Genomic DNA, 18,125 nt, shown 5'->3' with positions numbered 1-18,125 from the left:
ATGACTCGAGCAATTTTGGGCTGCAAGGAAATCTAATATATATATATATATATAATTATTAAAAGAAATTATGATGAATTACTCACTCAAATGATTGTCTAGATAAAATATATTTTTATATTTCTTTTTTTGAGTTGAGAAATTAAGAGAGTAAAGACTTAAATTTAAGACTGCCAATAGATTAAATTAAGTTAGATAAATCAAAAGAGGTTAAATTCAATATTAGTTTGAAAATTCTGATATTAATACGTGTTTACACTAGTGATGTTCTCGAATCTTTTGAAAAAACATTGTGTTTAAATATGATTGTTTTTAAATAAAATAAGAGTATAAAATTAAAAGTTCTATACATACTTTATTTGTAAAAATTATATCCAAGCCTTAGAAAAAATAGCCTCATCCAATCCGAAACATTGGCCATTTGGATTGGGTGTAAAGTCCAGCATTCGCATTTGAGATTAAAATCCTTATTATTATTATTATTATTTATGTCCATATTTTATTTTGTTTTACCCTTTATTTTTTTTACGAAATATAAATTAAATGATAATAAGTAATAATCATTTGAACATATTTTTATAAATTTTCAAGTCTCAAACTGTCTCCAACCTAACGCGAATGTGTTCTCATTTTCAAAATAAAAAAAAAAAAAGATTTTTTCCCCTTGAGGAATAAACATGTTTTTCAAGTTTTTCAAAAAGGAATGATATCGTCGGGATGTAAATTCTGACTATTATATTATAAAAGTGAGCATTCAACCATTAAATTCTTAGTCCAATGATAACTTTCTAAATTTTGCATAAAACTGAAAATAGATAACTTTCCACCCACAAACAGCTCGCAATACGCTATTACTTAACGTTTTCATGACGCATGTGTTTGGTCATAACTCATTTTTCGATTTCTGAAACTAACTTTCCTGAAAGATTAAAATGATAATTTTTTTTTTTTTGACCCAGTTGCCGCATGGAGCGCTGAGCCCAATTGAAGGTCCTAAACAGCTGGGAAAAATCTTCATTTATTTGGTATTCCTGTTGCCTAATGCATTTTCAAGTCCCACCTTTCCCAACGGTGGGCTCAATTTTCCCGTTTGAGCCCAATAAGCCCAAATGATAACAAATAGAAAGGAAGAAAGAATCATTTCAGGGTGGGTATCCAACCTGATTCATGCCCATACCATAATTTTTTCGGTTTAATCGATTTTGAATTGATTTTTTTTTTTTTCTCACCGGCCAAGCCAGTCATGATTCATGAGTCAGCCATGTCATGCGATTTGCACGTGCCTCAGGACATAGTGGAGAAGGTAATGTGTTTCTGTATAATGATCTCATCTTGAAGCTTCTATTTTTCTCTCCGTCTCTCGATTCAAAGTGCTCAGGCTTCTTCAATTCGTCTTTCCTCTGATCCTAAACAGGTGATTGAATTCTACTAATTTTCCAAAATTGCTGTTGCTTAATTTGTTATCATCGAATCACTCGAATTTAGTGATAAAGCACCTGAGTTTAGGGTTAATTTTAGATGAATTAAGGTGTATTGAAGTTTTGATCACTAGTCCACAAGAACTTCTAGTTTTCATCTAATAACTGCTAATGCATGCAGAATTTTTAAATGTTATTTGATTCGGTTTGTAATAGTACTATGATTTACGGGAAATTGGAACGTTGTAGTTCTATTCTAGCTGTTAGCTAAGTAACAGGAGCATATAAGTGAATCTACGCTTGTGATGCAGGAGACTTCTTCTTGATTCTCTCTCAAATTATGTCTTCTTTCTCTCTCTGTTTTCTAACCCCTTCTTCTGTTGTTTTCTTGGTAAACGAACAGCAGTTTTGATCCATCTTTATACTAATTATTTTCTAAACCCTCAAATTCAAGATCCTATCTTTAATCTAACTCGATTATCACAAATTCTTCACAATTTATTTTAAATTCACATATTCAATCCCAGAAATCATTCGAAGAATTTCCTCAAACATTATAATGGGTGCATCTGAGATTATAAGCTTCCAAGACTTTAAAATTTCCATTCTTGATTCTGGAAGTCTTCGTTCTCCTCCCAATGCCTGATTTTCTTGATCTCATCCTTTGATTACTTCTCTACACAACCATGGATTTTATTCCTCTCAGAGTCACAAAAACCTTGTTGAAATTGAATGATAAAGGACTCAAAGGTCTGTGTTTATGGTTTCAAGAGACCTATTCACTGCCCCACAAATGTAACGAGTCACCATTATTTGTGACCGTTGTGAATTATGAAGAGGATAAAAAGAACATTTGAGTTGCTTCGGATTCAAGATATAAATGAAGAAGATGTTGATGTTGAAGAAAATCATCTGTCATATGATGAGAAACTAGAAACTCAAGAGAGTGTTGTTGATTTTAGTAATATCTGCTTCTCCATCAAAAAAAAAGCTCGCTATTGGTACCTTTTGATCAATTGGAACCTTATAGATCTCAAAATATTTTTCACACCTTCTCAACCAAGCCTAGGTTCTTTCCCATCAAAAATAACCAACTCTATCTTGGGCAAAATCTGCGGCATACCTTCTATAAAATAAAATTTTCCAAGGTTGTTATTAAGGTTACCTATATTCTATAAATTCTGGATCCTTGTAGGGTTAGGTAATAAACCCATGCCATTTCTCAAAACTGACTGAGATCCAACATTTTCAGATCTACTTCCATCTTCGCTAGAATTACTAACTTCCTTACTCCTTCCAGCACTCATGTAGGCTCGCAATTCTTCCAAGATGACCTTCTGATCCTCGGTTTTCTTCATCATATCTTCTTTAAATTTCTTCAAATCTCTAGCAGTTCTTGAAGCCACTTCTTGCAGATTCCGAGAAACTTCTTGTAGATTCCGAGAAACTTCTTGCAAATTCCTCACTTGTTCTTCTAGCTCAGCAATCTTCACCATTTCAGGACTCACCACAACTAATCTGGTCATAGTTCCGACTTGCAGGAACCAATTACCTACTGATTCTTGGATCTGATTGCTCTGATACCAAATGTTAGGGTTAAGGAAACCTAACAGAGAATTATAAGAGAAGTAGGAAAAATTTAGAGAGAGAGAGAGAGAGAGAGAGAGAGAGAGAGAGAGAACAGAAAAATAGTTGACAGAGAATTGAGAAGTATTATTTCTTTGATAATTCTTGAATGAATTACAAGATTGGTTTGTTTGAGAATTTATATCTCAACTCAGTAACTACTTTCTCTAAAGTCAAACATAGCAGTTACCAATTCTGTTATAGAATCAGTTATACACTCTAGCTTTCTTTCCCACCAATATTCCCCTTCCTATTACTGTTATACTTTCTTCTATAATATGTAACATTCATGTATTATTATTATTATTATTATTATTATTATTATTATTATTATTATTATTATTATTATGAGCCTGACATGAATTGTACAGATCTTCGGTGGAGGTAATCTCTGTAGCTATAATTGAGGTCATGATTTTTAATTTTAATTTCTTCAGGTTTTATAATCATGAATGAAGGTGGGTATACTGTAGAAGTTACAGGCCTCTCTCCCAAAGCTACTGAGAAGGATCTTCATGATTTTTTCTCCTTCTCTGGTGCAATTGAACATGTTGAGATTGTTAGGTATGCCATTTTTTTTAATCAATCAATCAATTAGTATCTTGCATATGCTGGTATGGGAAAATTTGGTTTTGTGGATGAAACAGATCTGGTGAATTTGCCTGTACTGGATACGTGACATTCAAAGATGCCTATGGTCAAGAGACGGCTGTCTTACTCAGTGTGAGTATTGGCCCAGTAATAGTTGCTGGTTACCAGATTAGTGTTATCTGCATTTCCAGCAAGTGTGTTTTGGTTAAATGTTTCCTGAATATACCCATAAGAATAAGTACATGTGTTCATGCTGTCTATCTCACTTGTACAGACATTGCAAAACATGTTTTCAATTATGAAGCAATGATTAAAAAAGATGGAATGATGGAGATCATCTTTTGGCAAGAATTTTCTTTTTCTCTTCAACAAGTTTTGAAGTTAACCCTAATTTCCTTTGGCTCATCTTTAATGTGGTGAACAACTCTAGAAAATATCAGTCCCAAGAATTTAGTCTGCTGATTTTGATAGTAAATAATTATTAGCCTCTAATGATGTTGGTAACACCAGTGATATCTTTTTGTTAATGGTATAAACATTTTAGCATTGTTGTTATCTCCAATTTATCAGAATTTAGCGCTATCAATTAATTTTTAGCAACATAACTAATCAAATGCAGTTGTTGTTCCAGGTATGGATATTTCTATCTAGCACTTGCTCTCATCACTTGTCAGCATCCTAATAGGTCATTTGGTTAAAGCATCAGAATTTTCTTGGTTTTTTCCTGTAGTATGTGTTGTCATCAAATATGGATTTACTATCACGTTGGTTTTTCTAGATTTTTTTTTTTCATTCAGGTCCAATTCTAGTTCAACTTTCATTTGTCCTGTTTATGATTGTGATGACTGTATTAGATAACCAAGCAGTCCTTAATTTTATTTTGCCTCTTCATTGATAGTTGTGACTAACTAAAGATTTGTTTGCCTACGTGTTCTCTTCCTATTCTTATTATCTTAGGGTGCTACAATCATGGATCAACGGGTATGCATAACCCGCTGGGGGCACTATGTAGATGAATTTGATCTTTGGAACAGGCCCTCATCAAGGGCAGAAGATGAAACTGAATCAACTGTATGCTTCTAAGTATACATGTTATTTTTCTATGATCCACATGAACAAGTAGATTTGTTATTGTATATCATTCTTAAGTAAATTAATCTTTCATTCTAAAGCAGCCCCCACAAAGAAGTGTTCCTAGTGCTGGAGAAGCAGTAACAGCGGCACAGGAAGTGGTCAAAACTATGCTGGCCAAGGGATATGTGTTGGGAAAAGATGCATTAAGCAAGGCAAAAGCTTATGATGAATCTCATCAAGTTACTGCTACTGCAGCAGCTAAGGTTGCCGAGCTGACTGAGAGAATTGGCCTTGCTGATAAAATTTTTGCTGGCATGGAAGCTGTTAAAGCTGTGGATCAGAAGTACCATGTCTCTGAAATGACCAAATCAGCTGTATCAGCAACAGGAAGAACAGCTGCTGCAGCAGCAGACACTGTGGTAAACAGTAGCTACTTCTCTAAGGGAGCTCTTTGGATGTCGGATGCTTTGAATCGGGCAGCCAAAGTTGCTGCTGATTTGGGTAGTCGGGGTGTTCAGCAATGAGGCTTTGGTGTCCAACTTAGGTGCAGCTTTTGATACTGTATATCGTATGTAGTGTGTAACTAGTTGATAGTTTTTTACTTTTGTATAGTATTTGCTGGTTAATCAAAGAGGGGAAATAAAAAATAGTTCACACCATAATTCTGTGTGCTTTGACAGCCCTTTGTGGTAATGTGATTTCTTCCTATACGAGTGAAGGCCTTATGGCATCATTGTTCCGAAGACGTGTTCTCAGCTCTATGTCTGAATGTCAACTCTGGAGCTGCTTTTAAGCTTTTGCATTGCATCTTGAATTTAAAATTATGACCCTGAAACCTTAGGTTGTAGCCCTTTTGAACTTCTCGCTTTAAGGTTCGTGTGCACTATGTTGTCCATTTTCAGATTAATTTTTATTTTCGAGTCAAGATTTAGCAATTACACAATACTAGAGAGAGTCTGTGTGGACTTGTTTTTCAATTCTAGCCATGTTCATTAAGTAGTCATTGGTCAAGCAATTCATCTGTGCGCATGGATGTTATCTGATGTTTCTATGACCATGCGGATCATTCATTTTTTAGTTGCCCTTTTATTTTTCTATCATCATTTTATGTGCTGTTTTAGCCACGTTGGGTCATTGCTTGACCTTACGATGACATCTTATGTACAGTTTGAATTAAATGCAAGGGCAAATGTGCATCAGGTTGCCCCTGCGAATGAAGATCCTAGTAAATGGGTGACCATTGTGCTGTATAAATACAAAAATGTTCAGCGGTGCAATCAGTGAAGATAGAGGCGGCGAAGCAGTTTCCAGGTATACTCGGTGGTTCAGCATAACGAGTGCTATCTTTGTTTTATAAAAGTATAGTCCAGTCTAATTCTCTAAACGATACGTACGCTTGACCATACTTCCAATCCGTGTGTCGGTGGGCACAACATCACCATCCCTTGGTGGAAAAGTAATAAATGGAGGCTTTACATCTGCGCGATTTGAATGATCTATCATAAACGGTCCTGATTACCCAATTCGTAAGTCACTTTTTAAGTTTTTTAATAAAAAAGAGGAAAGTAGATCAGTCAATTAGGTCCCTCAAAAAATACGTAACAAAGACTCACGATGCAGATGCACCTGCAGCGCACCGAATAACGCTATTTTGCTACGCCGGAGTCTCATCGTTAGACTCACATCTCACACAGGAGCAAATCTAACCTGGTTTCATTTTCCCTGAAGAAAAAAAAAAAAAAACCCTTGCCTCTCTCTCCGCTTGACATCTTCACTTTTAAATGTGAAACGGCAATTGTTGAGATCGTTGTTTGTGCGACTTCTCAGGCATTTGCTTGGAGGATGGACTCAGTTTCGATTCGGGTTCCGTACAGGAACCTGAAAAAGGAAGTAGAGGTGGAAATGGTGGGTGTGGAGGAGCAGCATCTCCATCCGATCCAATTGGATAATTCTTCTTCTTCTTCTTCTCCGAATTCTCCTTCGCAGATCCCCAATGGTGACTCTAGTTTCTCGGCCAGATCTAAAACGACCAAATATTTTAGCTTGATCACTCTCATTCTCAGTTGTACGGTCGCCGCCGGCGTTCAATTCGGTTGGGCCTTGCAGCTCTCTCTTCTAACTCCTTATATACAGGCAAGTGAAATTTTTCGTCCAATCGTATATAAACCGTTTATCAGAGGTCTTTTTATTTGATAAACCGTGAGTCGCTTAAAAATATTACCGATTCAAGTGATGAACATGCTTGCATAATTTTGATTTGGTAAATTAGGCTTCGAGATGGATTTTGTGAATTGATTTCTGAAAAAGCTGAATTATATGTACGTGAGAACTGGTTGATCCGGCGTGATATTGCAATTGAGGAATTGTACTTCTGAGAATGTTTCATGATTTTCTTTCTAATAACCGTAAATTACTTTTATGTGAGTTATATCTTCATCAGCGATAAAAGTAGAAATGTTATAGCCTTGTTGAAGAGGAATTTGGCTTAGCTTATGGTATTTATAATTTGAGTTTCCAAGTATTTAAAATTTTAAACATTTAAGTGTGAGGCTAAAGTGTTTACGAGTTACTGAAAAATGTTGATGAATTTGGTAAACAAAAATAAAAGCTTATAGTCATATTTATTATAACATGACTAAACAAATATTAAATTAGATTTGTAGTGAAATTTTAAAAAGTAAACGAGGGTAAAATACTAAAATACTTAGTTAAAATAACTTATAAGCAAAAAAATGAAAAGCAAATCTGTAGCTTATTTTTTGGCTTATGTAAACAAACAGATAAATTTATTTTAGAGTTTATAAGCTGATTTGATTAGCTTATGAGTTAAGACAAATATTCTCTAAGTGTGTGATGTGTTTGGTGTTGTCTTTAAATCTGGCTAGTAGTTATTTGTTGATTGTTCTGCTCTAAGCACACCTCAATTGGATGTTGTGTAGTCTCTTTTTTATTTATTTATTTGAGCTAACAATGAACTGCAACTCTGAGAAGGGAAAGGCGGGAAAATGATAATGAACTTTTTATTGTAAATAGACATATTTCTAAGGAATGTTTTACAGATTTTCTTTTTCAATTGAAGAAGCTGTGGTAAAGTTTCTTTAATTTTGATAAGTTTATGCAGATGCAAGTAACTTTCATCATTTTTTATTTTACTTTAGTGTTATCTATCTTTGTCATCTATGTAATGTTTTGAGTTTTTCATGTGTTTATACTCTTTTCATTTCATTAATCTTCTTCACTTTGACTGATTGTTTCAGACACTTGGCATCAAACATGCCTTTTCCTCATTTATTTGGCTTTGTGGACCAATAACAGGCCTTGTGGTAGGTGATGGCAAATAGTTATTTGTTTCTATACTTTTTTGCTAGTTTTGCTGAATTTTAATATTTTAAGTTTCCTCATGAAATTGAGATCTACAGTGATGCATTGAGCAGAGTACCTATCTTTCTTTGTACTAAGTTTTGTCATCTTGGAATTTCTATGGTGTGAAAACATAGTATGATTGTTGGTTGCTTTAATTGGATGAACTTTGTTGCTGGGCTACTGTTATATGCCTTTACTGATGTAAGTTATAAATTGGGTCAGGAGCTGATACACATGAACATTCATTTTTATTTTATCACCATCATAAAACAAAGAAGCTATTACCAGTTACGGTAGAGGCAAGTTCTTGGAAAGGAACCCTTTCATATCGTTGAGTGAAATAATCAATTTCACCTTCAGCTTCCAACCTCTTGCTTGCAAGCCCAAGACATTTATTATTACACTGTACTTGTAATGGTCCTTAATGATTACTGTAGAATAAAATGCCAATTTGATTAGGTGCTTGGTCCTTCATTTTCAGAACTAAACTATGTTATTTGTGCTTTCATTTACAATGAGAAATCAACTGGTTACTGTAATGATTGTGCAACTTCGCTGCAAATGCACTTTTGGCCTCCAGCTGCAATAAGCAGGCAGTTCAGCATGCTTGGAATTTTAAGAGAATTAAGATAGTCATACTTTTTGTGCTGTAATCTCATTGAAGTTTTCATACTTTTTGTGCTGTAATCTCATTGAAGTTTTCTTGCATTTCACATGACATTATACCCTACTCATGAGAAAACATGTTCTTTTTCTAATGAAGTTTTGGCTGGTGATGGATGTGAGCGTTCAATATAGTTTTAAATGACTTTAACACCAATTGATTGAATTATTTTCTTCTCCCTCTTTTATTATTTCTTGACTTAAAGTTGGAATTGCATTACTTATTAATTAGAATGAACTTTTAGATTCAACCTTGTGTTGGTATTTGGAGTGATAAGTGCTCTTCAAAATTTGGAAGAAGACGGCCATTTATTCTTGCTGGATCTCTAATGATCTCAGTTGCTGTAAGTATTGATGAGCCTTAAATTTGACTTTAGGATCTATCTTTACATACTATGCTTTATTTGAGCTAAACTAAGTGTTTTAATTTAGGTGATAATAATCGGATTTTCTGCAGACATTGGATATATGTTAGGGGATACAGAGGAGCATTGTAGGTTGGTGTTCCTTATCGAATGCATTGTTTTTCAGTCCACAAACATGGGTTTACTTACTGACTTTTCTATGTAAATGCAGTACATTCAAAGGCACTCGAACAAGGGCAGCTGTTGTTTTTGTCATTGGGTTCTGGTTGCTAGATCTTGCTAACAATACAGTGCAGGTAAGCATGTTGTAATATCTAATTTTTTTATTTTAATATGTTGTCTGGAAAGCAGTGATAGTAATTGCAATGAGATTACCTGTATTTTTCAGCAAATAACGAGGCTTTTAATATTTGCAGGGACCAGCACGTGCCCTTCTGGCTGATTTATCAGGTGTCTTTTTGTTTTACATTGTTTTCATCCAACTTATAACAGAATTAGCAACATTTTGATATTATCTCTTAATTACATGATTATGTGTATTATTACTGTATTGTAGGTCCTGATCAACGTAATTCTGCAAATGCTGTATTTTGCTCATGGATGGCTGTTGGAAATATTTTAGGATTTTCTGCTGGTGCTAGCGGGAGTTGGAACAGGTGAAATTTTTGAAAAATTTTTGTGGTAATGAATGCTTTCTGAGACATGCTTGGGCTCAACTTTTTATGTCATTTACTTGCTCTGAACTGTTTCACATCATTATCATATCTTGCATGACTTAGCACTGCTTTTCAATTAAAACATGCTATCATTCTAATGTTGTCACTATTTAATTTCTACACAAATATAATTGGTTGATTTCTTCAGCTGATGTTACTACTTCTAAGCAGGTGGTTTCCTTCCTTGATGAGCAGAGCCTGTTGTGAAGCTTGTGGAAATCTGAAAGCTGCATTTCTTGTTGCAGTGGCGAGTTCCATTGCACTTTTAGTTTGGTTAAATGCTCTCATTGACTATTATTTCTTATTTTAATTTGCAATGTTGTGGCTTAAGATCGGCTTCCTTGGTTTAGACATCGTACCTTGGGTTTTGGGGACCTGTAAGTTGGTTGAGTTTTGTTTTGAAGAAATGTGTAAGTGATTTCAGTGAGCCGAATGTAGAGAGCTCCTATGGGACTTCTTTCCAAAATCTTTTAGGGCAAAAGAAAGAACGAATTAAAACCAGTTCTAGTGGGATATCACTCCCCATTGTTGGATGCATAAAGTTTGGTACTAGCTCTTGTTGAAGAAAAGGAATATCAAACTTTGTAATTTAAATAAAACTTTGTAATTTAAATGCAACTTCCTCATGCATAAGTTGCCAAGGTCTTGGGTTACCTGAAGACCACCTAAGAATTATCTATTATATTATTGATTTGAGGTTTTGAGTTAGTATGCTGAAAGTTGGTCCCTTTACATCTTGGTTGCAGAGTTACTCACACAACCATGGTGAAAGGATATAACTTCATAAAATAAATTTAGACAAGGATAAGAAGGTCATATGAAAGATTGCTTGAAACTGGATTTATAACAAATTTTGGCTGAAAAGGAAAATGATGAAGTTGGAGACACTTGCTGCTGGAAGTAGGAAATAAGGAACAATTAAGACAAAATTCATCGAGAGGATAGAAAGAATGAGCCACCTATAGAGAGAATATACGAAGTTGGAAAATTTGATTAAATTTAAAAACTACGCATGAAAAAACAGACAATCCATCTAAAATTCAAGGGGCATATGCTGGAGGATTTTTTTTGTTTAAGAGACACATGATTAGGATTATAATGTTCCAAGGTATGCTTCATGTTAAAGTACTATTTGCCTTTATCATAAATGATCATCAGTTGGTTGTATGTGCATTTATTTAATGTGTTTGTAAAGTGAAGGTGGATCCAGAATCTTCTTTTATTCATCTTTTAATTACATTTCATTTTGTTTCATGCTCACTTGGATATCAAGTGAGATAATATCTTTAATAGTTTGTTTGTGCTTTATTACCTGCTGGCACCAATATTTCTACTTTTTACATGCATCTGATAATTTGTTTGCCATATGTGCAGGTATTCCTCACTCTGTGCACTCTTGTAACTCTATATTTTGCAAAGGAGGTTCCAATTATCGCAAGTCAGTCCCACCGTTTATCAGATTCAGCACCATTATTGGATGATCCTCAACAAAATGGCCTTGAACTTTCAAAATCTAAGTCTGACTTGTCAATTCTCAGTAATTCTAACAAGAACAACATTAACAAGGGCATTGAACAGAATGCGAGTCCAAAGCATGGCATTGCCAACTCCATTGAGGATCAAAATGAAAGTTTAGATGATGAACCTGGAGCAGTATTGGTTAATTTGTTGACTAGTTTAAGGCATTTACCCCCTGGAATGCATTCTGTGCTTGCTGTTATGGCTCTTACCTGGGTAAGCATTTCACTGACTCTACTATTATTTCCAGAATTCTATGGTCCCTGACTAGCCCTAGGGTGATCACTTGTTTATTGATAATGCATATCATCAATGTTCTTTACGGCTTTGTTTGCAAAATAAAATTGAGCAAGGAAAGAAAATGGAAAGAAAATTAGAGGATGAGAAAGTAACTACTTTACATCTTGTTTAGATAAAAGGAGAAAAGAGAAGAAAAGAAAATTATTTTTGGAAGGTGCAATTATATGTTTTTCCTTCCATATTTCTTTTGAGGAAAAGTTATTATAGGGGTATGTTAGTAAATTTTAGCTTTCCCTCTCACTTTCTCTACATAATTTGGAGAATTTTTTGTAGGTCCCACATACCTTTTCAGTTCATATTTTCTCTCCCCTGTTTTCTTTCATCTGCCAAATTTCCCTATATCCTTTCCCTCCGCTTTCTGTCCTCCCATTTCCCACCCTCCCAAAAATAGCCTAAAGGTCAATGCCATTAACGTTTTCTACTTCAAATTTATTTATCTGTTTCTTAATTTCCTTGCAATTCTGCTATGTCATGCAGTTGTCCTGGTTCCCTTTCTTTCTATTTGATACGGATTGGATGGGTAGAGAAGTTTATCATGGAGATCCAAAAGGAAATTCTGATGAAGTGAAGTTGTATGATCAAGGCGTCAGAGAAGGTGCATTTGGTTTGCTATTGAATTCAGTAAGAACTTAAAATTGTGCATCAATTGTTCGATTTTTCTTAGATACTATCATCCTTGGCTATTCTATTCTGTAAGTGATGCTTTGATTTAGTCTCCACTGGGGATACTGACTCAGTTGCAAATTTGAAAATGGACATAATCATTGCAAAAAAATGGGATGAAAAAAAAAATCTGTTATTAGTAATTCTAAAATTTGAAAATTTTAATTTGAATAGAGAGAGTAAAAGAAAATGCAACTAAATAATGGAGAATTTTAGAAAGTTAAAAGAAAAGGGATAAGAAAAGGTGGGGGACATAAAATAAAGCATATTAAAATGTGTAGCATCTATTTAAGGGTCTATTTAAGGGGTTGTTCAAATTAAATTGAGGATATTATTTCGTTCTTCAGATATTTCTTTCCTATAATTATTTATTTTCTGCTTCATTTTGCCGTAGGTTGTTCTTGGCATTAGTTCCTTCTTGATTGAACCAATGTGTCAGAGGATGGGGCCAAGACTTGTATGGGCAATGAGCAATTTTATTGTATTTGCCTCCATGGCAGTCACTGCTATCATTAGTTTGATATCCGTTGGTGAATATTCTGAAGGAATTGAACATGTAATTGGAGGCAGTGCATTTATCAAGATAGCTGCCTTGATTGTATTTGCTCTTCTTGGCTTTCCTCTTGCTGTATGTAAAAGTTTTATCAAAATAACTGCAATATTTTACTAGTTCTTCCCTTGAAAGCATGCACTAATAGTTGTGAGTTGCAGATTACGTATAGCGTTCCATTTTCTGTCACAGCAGAGTTGACTGCCGATTCAGGTGGTGGCCAAGGTTTGTGTGGCAGTAAACTTATTTAGGATATCTTTCCATTGATATTTTATTAAGCAGATCAATCCTCATATTTGTTTTACTATACAGGATTGGCGATAGGAGTTCTAAATCTTGCAATAGTTATTCCACAGGTACACGATTACTTAATGATCCTTTTGCGTGCCTTTTTTTAGCCTTTTTTGCAATCGATTAATATATGGAATGAAGGCATTCCTTTTAGAAATGTTATGGTGTAGTGATTCTTTTTTTTTGAAATAGCCCCGTCATTTTTGTTGGAAATTTTTATGCTGCATCTTATACAGTTTAGGGTTCTCGTACATCTTAAATTCTTGGTGATAGTTGGACTCATTTGCTTCTTATTATTTGTCTTTTCCCCTTTGTTCTAGATAATTCAATGAAAGTTGATTTCATGTGTATTCTTGGTCTGTTCAGATGATTATATCCCTTGGTGCGGGTCCATGGGATGCTCTGTTTGGTGGAGGAAATATACCTGCCTTTGCCCTGGCTTCTATATGTGCTCTTGCAGCTGGTGTCATTGCAACTCTTAAGCTGCCAAATCTTTCGAGCTCTTCTTTCAAGTCGTCTGGTTTTCATTTTGGCTAACGACTGAAACACTTCAATTGAGTTTACATTGAACCTGCATACGACCCTTGAGCACCACATACACTCATTCATCTACGTTCGGAGAGATGGTTCTTCCATCATGCATATGTATGATTTCAATTTTAAAAGGACTGAAATATATATTCCAATTCATTCATTTTTTCCCCCACATTATGGGTCTCTGTATTTTACTTGGAGTAAATTGTCATTTGAGTTGAAAAGCCTATACATGTGTAAAAAGATGAGTGCTTTATCAGGCCATCTTAGTTTAGAAGTCCAATCATCGTATTTTTGTGTTCTGCAGCTTTATGTTTGCAAATTCAATGCTAGAGATGTAACAGCATTAATTCATTTAGTTTATAAAAAAGTAACATGGAGATGTTGATTTAAGACTTGTGTCTAGTTCTTGCTCGAATACACTATTCAGTTTCCTGATTGTCCAGTGCTCGTAAACACGCATCTCTTTATGAATAATAATGATGATAAATAATATTGTTTTATTAACTCATCTTGTGAGCCATTTGTTATAAATGGAGCTTAGGTGTAGGTTATAGCTTGGGAAGGTGTAGTGCACTGTGCACAGCTCTTTTTGGGGCCTGGCTGAGAACGTATGAATGAATATAACTGATCCTGCAATGTTGTATCCAGGGCTGCAAATAAGGTGAGCTAGATTCTTCCTTGTACAGTTTGACAGATGCCCATGTTATTTATCTATCCTTGACATGCCTTTCTTTCTTTTTCTTTTGTGAAAATGTGATATTTACGTATTTGAGCTTCAATTTGATACGTTCAACGACTGGAAAGTAACGTGAAAGAACTCGCCATCTATTTTTTCAGTAGTTTGGAAATACTGATGCACATTTTCCTTTGACTCCATCTTTCATGGTCAGATTTGGAATTCTAAGTAACCTGTGAATACAATAAATTAGATTGTAAATAGCTTTGCACAAATTGGGAAAGTTCTCTATTAAGAAGTTCTATAAAATTGAAGTTGTTAATAATTAGATTCAAATTATCAACATGAAGGTAAGTCTTAATCTAAAATTAGATTTAACTTATCAAACTGAAAAAAAAAAAAAATCAAGTAATTAAATTAAGCTTCCCTAAATAACATTTAAATGGTTAAGACTTAACCCAAAAGGATTTATTTTAGCAACCAATCAAGGACTCTTTCCCAATGAAGAAAAGAAAGTCGTTCCCTTTTCTTCCATTGCGAAGTTTTGGTTTCCGAGCTTCCCCTCGACATCATCTGGCAAAAGCATTTATATTGGTGTTTTTCGACATTCTACAATTCATCAATTAAATCTCAAAATGTTTATTAGGAGGTTCAAGTTTCATTTACGTTCGGAATGTAAAGTCATTTCCTTAAGACAAAATTGGTTAAATTTTATATTGGGTTAGGAAGGTAATTTACATTTAAAATTGAAGATGTGTTTGTATTAATTGTTTATATATATATAAGAAATTAGCTTCATCTTAAAATAATATTTATGACAAGATGAAAAGGAGTTGAAGAGTGAAGATGGCATATCAGTCAGCAAGGTTTAAAGAAGTAAAAATTTATCTCATTTCTTATTTCTATTTTTCTTATATGATTAGGGGAAACAAAAAGATATAATATCTTTATCAATACTTGTAGAAGTTAGTCGGGTTGTACTAGTCTAGTCGAGGAGGTGACCCTAAGGCCTATACTTCTTCTGGAAAGCCTCACCTGTATGCGCCTTCTTTCCTTGTAAAGGCATTTGGAAGGTAGTGCTTTGCTCATCCATTTCCCTTTATTACTACAACTATTCTATTACCTAGCCTTTACCCTCTCTTTTGGACGATGTAACTCATCTCTTCATTTAACTTGTTAAGTAGCATTTACAGCAGTTTTGTAAACAAGAATTTTGTTATATGATATGACTATGTCGTAAGGAAGAAACTTTGTCCATAAGATATGTAGGATTTTTATGTTTATATTTTGAGTCTCCAATCAATTAAATTTAGGTAAATTTTTTTATTAAAAGAATAATTTATTAATGAGTTGAGATGATGGACAGAAATATAAAAATTTTAAGCTATAGTGATGTTAATAATATTACTATAATCACACATAACTCCTTTAAAATTGCTAATTAGAACCATTCGTATGTTTTAATTATAAATTCCTACTAAAATAAACCGTTTTCTTCATGACAACATATGAAGGATGCTATATTATACTTCCACCACTTACTAGAAATAAATGCCCTTTTACATCAATTAGTACTTCATTTAGCTATCAACACAGTTTAAGAAATTATTGAACTTTAGAATTTTTATAAATAAAATATATTGAATATAAATTAAAAATAACATTTTTTTTTCTTCAAATTTTATGTCAAGCCCTTTCACTATTCTTTCATACTTAACTCAATTCCAAAATAATTAATGAAAATAACATAAAAATTAAAAAAAAAAATGATAATCATGCATAACTGCACTGACTGATGAATCTCATCATCTGGATATATAAGTCCAAACAACAATTAGTGCAATTTGTATGGGCATGCGAACAAAAATGCACTAAATTAGCATCCAAATTTAAATGAAATATAGGGTGTGTGTGCCCTTATTTATAAACAAAAAATAAAATAAATTTTCCAGTTGTAGCAAATCCAAGAAATGTGATTAATGGGCCACCTCTCTTTGGGAAAAGTTAAACATAGCCACAAGCAAAATTTAAAATAATAAAAACATAACAGATCCAGTAGTTGACAAATCACCATCAATGCATTTCCATGGCCCCATTTTTTTTTTAATAAAATAAATATTGAGCGAGAAGGAGGGTGACGTCAAGCGAAGAGGGAACATGGGATCAGTGGCACTCCACGGGCACAAGGGCATGTGGAGAGGAAGATTGATTTCAAGTCTCTCCTCTTCTTTTAATTTTATTTTATTAAAAAAATAGAATTTAATATTTTTAATAAACTTCTTTTTACTTATTTTCATTTAAAAAGAATTTATAATATTTAATTTAATTAATAAATAAAAAAGGAGGAAAATGAAATAGGGCTGGCTGAGAACATGGATCCACCCCATTCCAATGGGGAACCCTACAGCTTCCAACTAATAAAGTCATGTGATGGCATGAGAGTATCTTGTCTTCTTCCTATTTTTTAAACAAGTATTTTGTGGGTCCCTTCCCAACGCAAATACCCAGAGATTGGTGGGCCCTGCACTCTCCTTTTAAACGCAGTAAAAATAATAATCAAATTAACATAAATTTTAATAATTATCTTTCAATTTCTCTGATTATAATATTATAATTTTTTAACTTAAAAATATAACATAAAATTTTATTGATTTTTAAATTTTATCTAATAAAATTTTTTTAATATTAAATTATTAATTTTTCAAATAGACGTTGACTTAAACATTTCTCTTTTCTTTCTCAAATAATATGTAAATTAAATTCTTTTTCTCTCTATAGACAGAATAATTTTTCATGCGTAAGTATAAATTGAATTTTTTTTTTCTCTATAGATAAAATAATTTTTTATACATAAAAAAAATAATTTTACACTTTATATAAAAGAACAGAGAGAAATATTGATTAAGCACCATGTAAAAATTATTTACATTAATTTTTAACTAAAAAATCTGTAATTAAAAATTAGAGAGATTTATTGTATAAAATTTAAAAATTTAGGAGATTTTATATTATATTTTAAAGTTAAAAGATTATAGTATTATAATTATATAAGTTCATGACAGTTGTTAAAATTTATCCCCTCAATTGGCTAATGTTTTTCAAATCAAAAGGCACATATAATGCATAAAAAAAAAAATCTCTATTTCTTCATCTTATTTTGGTATCCACCCAAATGTACACAGAAATGTGACGTATCTGCTGCCTAAGAGATGCTCTGAACTAGTTATGGGTTGCTACAATTCATTGATGAGAAACTTTTTAACGTAAGGATACAATTTTTTTATTCCATTGTATCGAAATCTTTAATTTATAATCCGTGTATCGATAAGATATGATGTGAAAGCTCGTGCATACACGATATATTAATTTCAAAAAACTAACTAAATTCATGTAAATTGAATTAAATGATACCCCAATGTCAAAATCTCAATCTTCACTAACATTCAATCACTTGAAAGACTAATCAGAAAAGAAATTGGGCGATCCTCCAATTACTTACACTATCTACGAATTTGTGGGTATTGTATGTTTGTGGCTAAATTAACTATTTTGGGTCCATATTGGATCCTAAATTCTTTTCATGGGTCCAATGTGTTTCTACGCTTTGCACGCCATGACATATGATAAATGGGAAAAAGGGAGAATTGTAGAATAATGAAAAATAATAGTGAAATGAAATAAATTCTTATATACAAATTTCTATCATTGTACAAATCCTTTAGTTGATTGGTGAAAGATTTTTACCCCTTTCAATAAACTTCCAAGCAGGAAAAA

At 33.3% G+C, this 18,125-nt stretch overlaps 2 protein-coding genes across 4 annotated transcripts; both read left to right on the top strand.

Moving 5' to 3' along the window:
* Positions 1-1,248: 1,248 nt before the first annotated feature.
* LOC110653542 (binding partner of ACD11 1) lies at positions 1,249-5,371 on the top strand. 2 transcript variants are annotated; one of them, XM_021809226.2, is made up of 5 exons: positions 1,249-1,414; positions 3,482-3,608; positions 3,692-3,767; positions 4,593-4,706; positions 4,811-5,371. In XM_021809226.2, exons 2-5 carry the CDS (start codon positions 3,493-3,495, stop codon positions 5,231-5,233), a joined length of 729 nt encoding a protein of 242 aa, XP_021664918.1. In that variant the 5' UTR covers positions 1,249-1,414; positions 3,482-3,492; the 3' UTR covers positions 5,234-5,371. The 2 variants fall into 2 exon arrangements, with proteins under 2 accessions (XP_021664918.1, XP_021664917.1); XM_021809225.2 differs by having other exon boundaries at positions 4,808-5,371.
* An 831-nt stretch (positions 5,372-6,202) lies between these two features.
* On the top strand, positions 6,203-14,065 carry LOC110653541 (sucrose transport protein SUC3). Of its 2 annotated transcripts, XM_021809223.2 has the most exons (14): positions 6,209-6,842; positions 7,967-8,032; positions 8,981-9,079; positions 9,168-9,232; positions 9,312-9,396; positions 9,517-9,550; positions 9,657-9,756; positions 9,988-10,063; positions 11,191-11,550; positions 12,112-12,255; positions 12,692-12,925; positions 13,009-13,072; positions 13,160-13,203; positions 13,505-14,065. In XM_021809223.2, the coding sequence occupies exons 1-14, from the start codon at positions 6,552-6,554 to the stop codon at positions 13,673-13,675; spliced, it is 1,833 nt and encodes a 610-aa protein (XP_021664915.2). In that variant the 5' UTR covers positions 6,209-6,551; the 3' UTR covers positions 13,676-14,065. The 2 variants fall into 2 exon arrangements, with proteins under 2 accessions (XP_021664916.2, XP_021664915.2); XM_021809224.2 differs by lacking the exon at positions 12,692-12,925 and having other exon boundaries at positions 6,203-6,842.
* Positions 14,066-18,125: the final 4,060 nt, after the last annotated feature.

Source organism: Hevea brasiliensis, chromosome 9 (genome assembly GCF_030052815.1).
Source record: "Hevea brasiliensis isolate MT/VB/25A 57/8 chromosome 9, ASM3005281v1, whole genome shotgun sequence".
Lineage (NCBI taxonomy): Eukaryota > Viridiplantae > Streptophyta > Magnoliopsida > Malpighiales > Euphorbiaceae > Hevea > Hevea brasiliensis.
The sequence above is the reverse complement of the archived record's forward strand: the minus strand, read 5'-3'. Positions and strand labels throughout refer to the sequence as shown.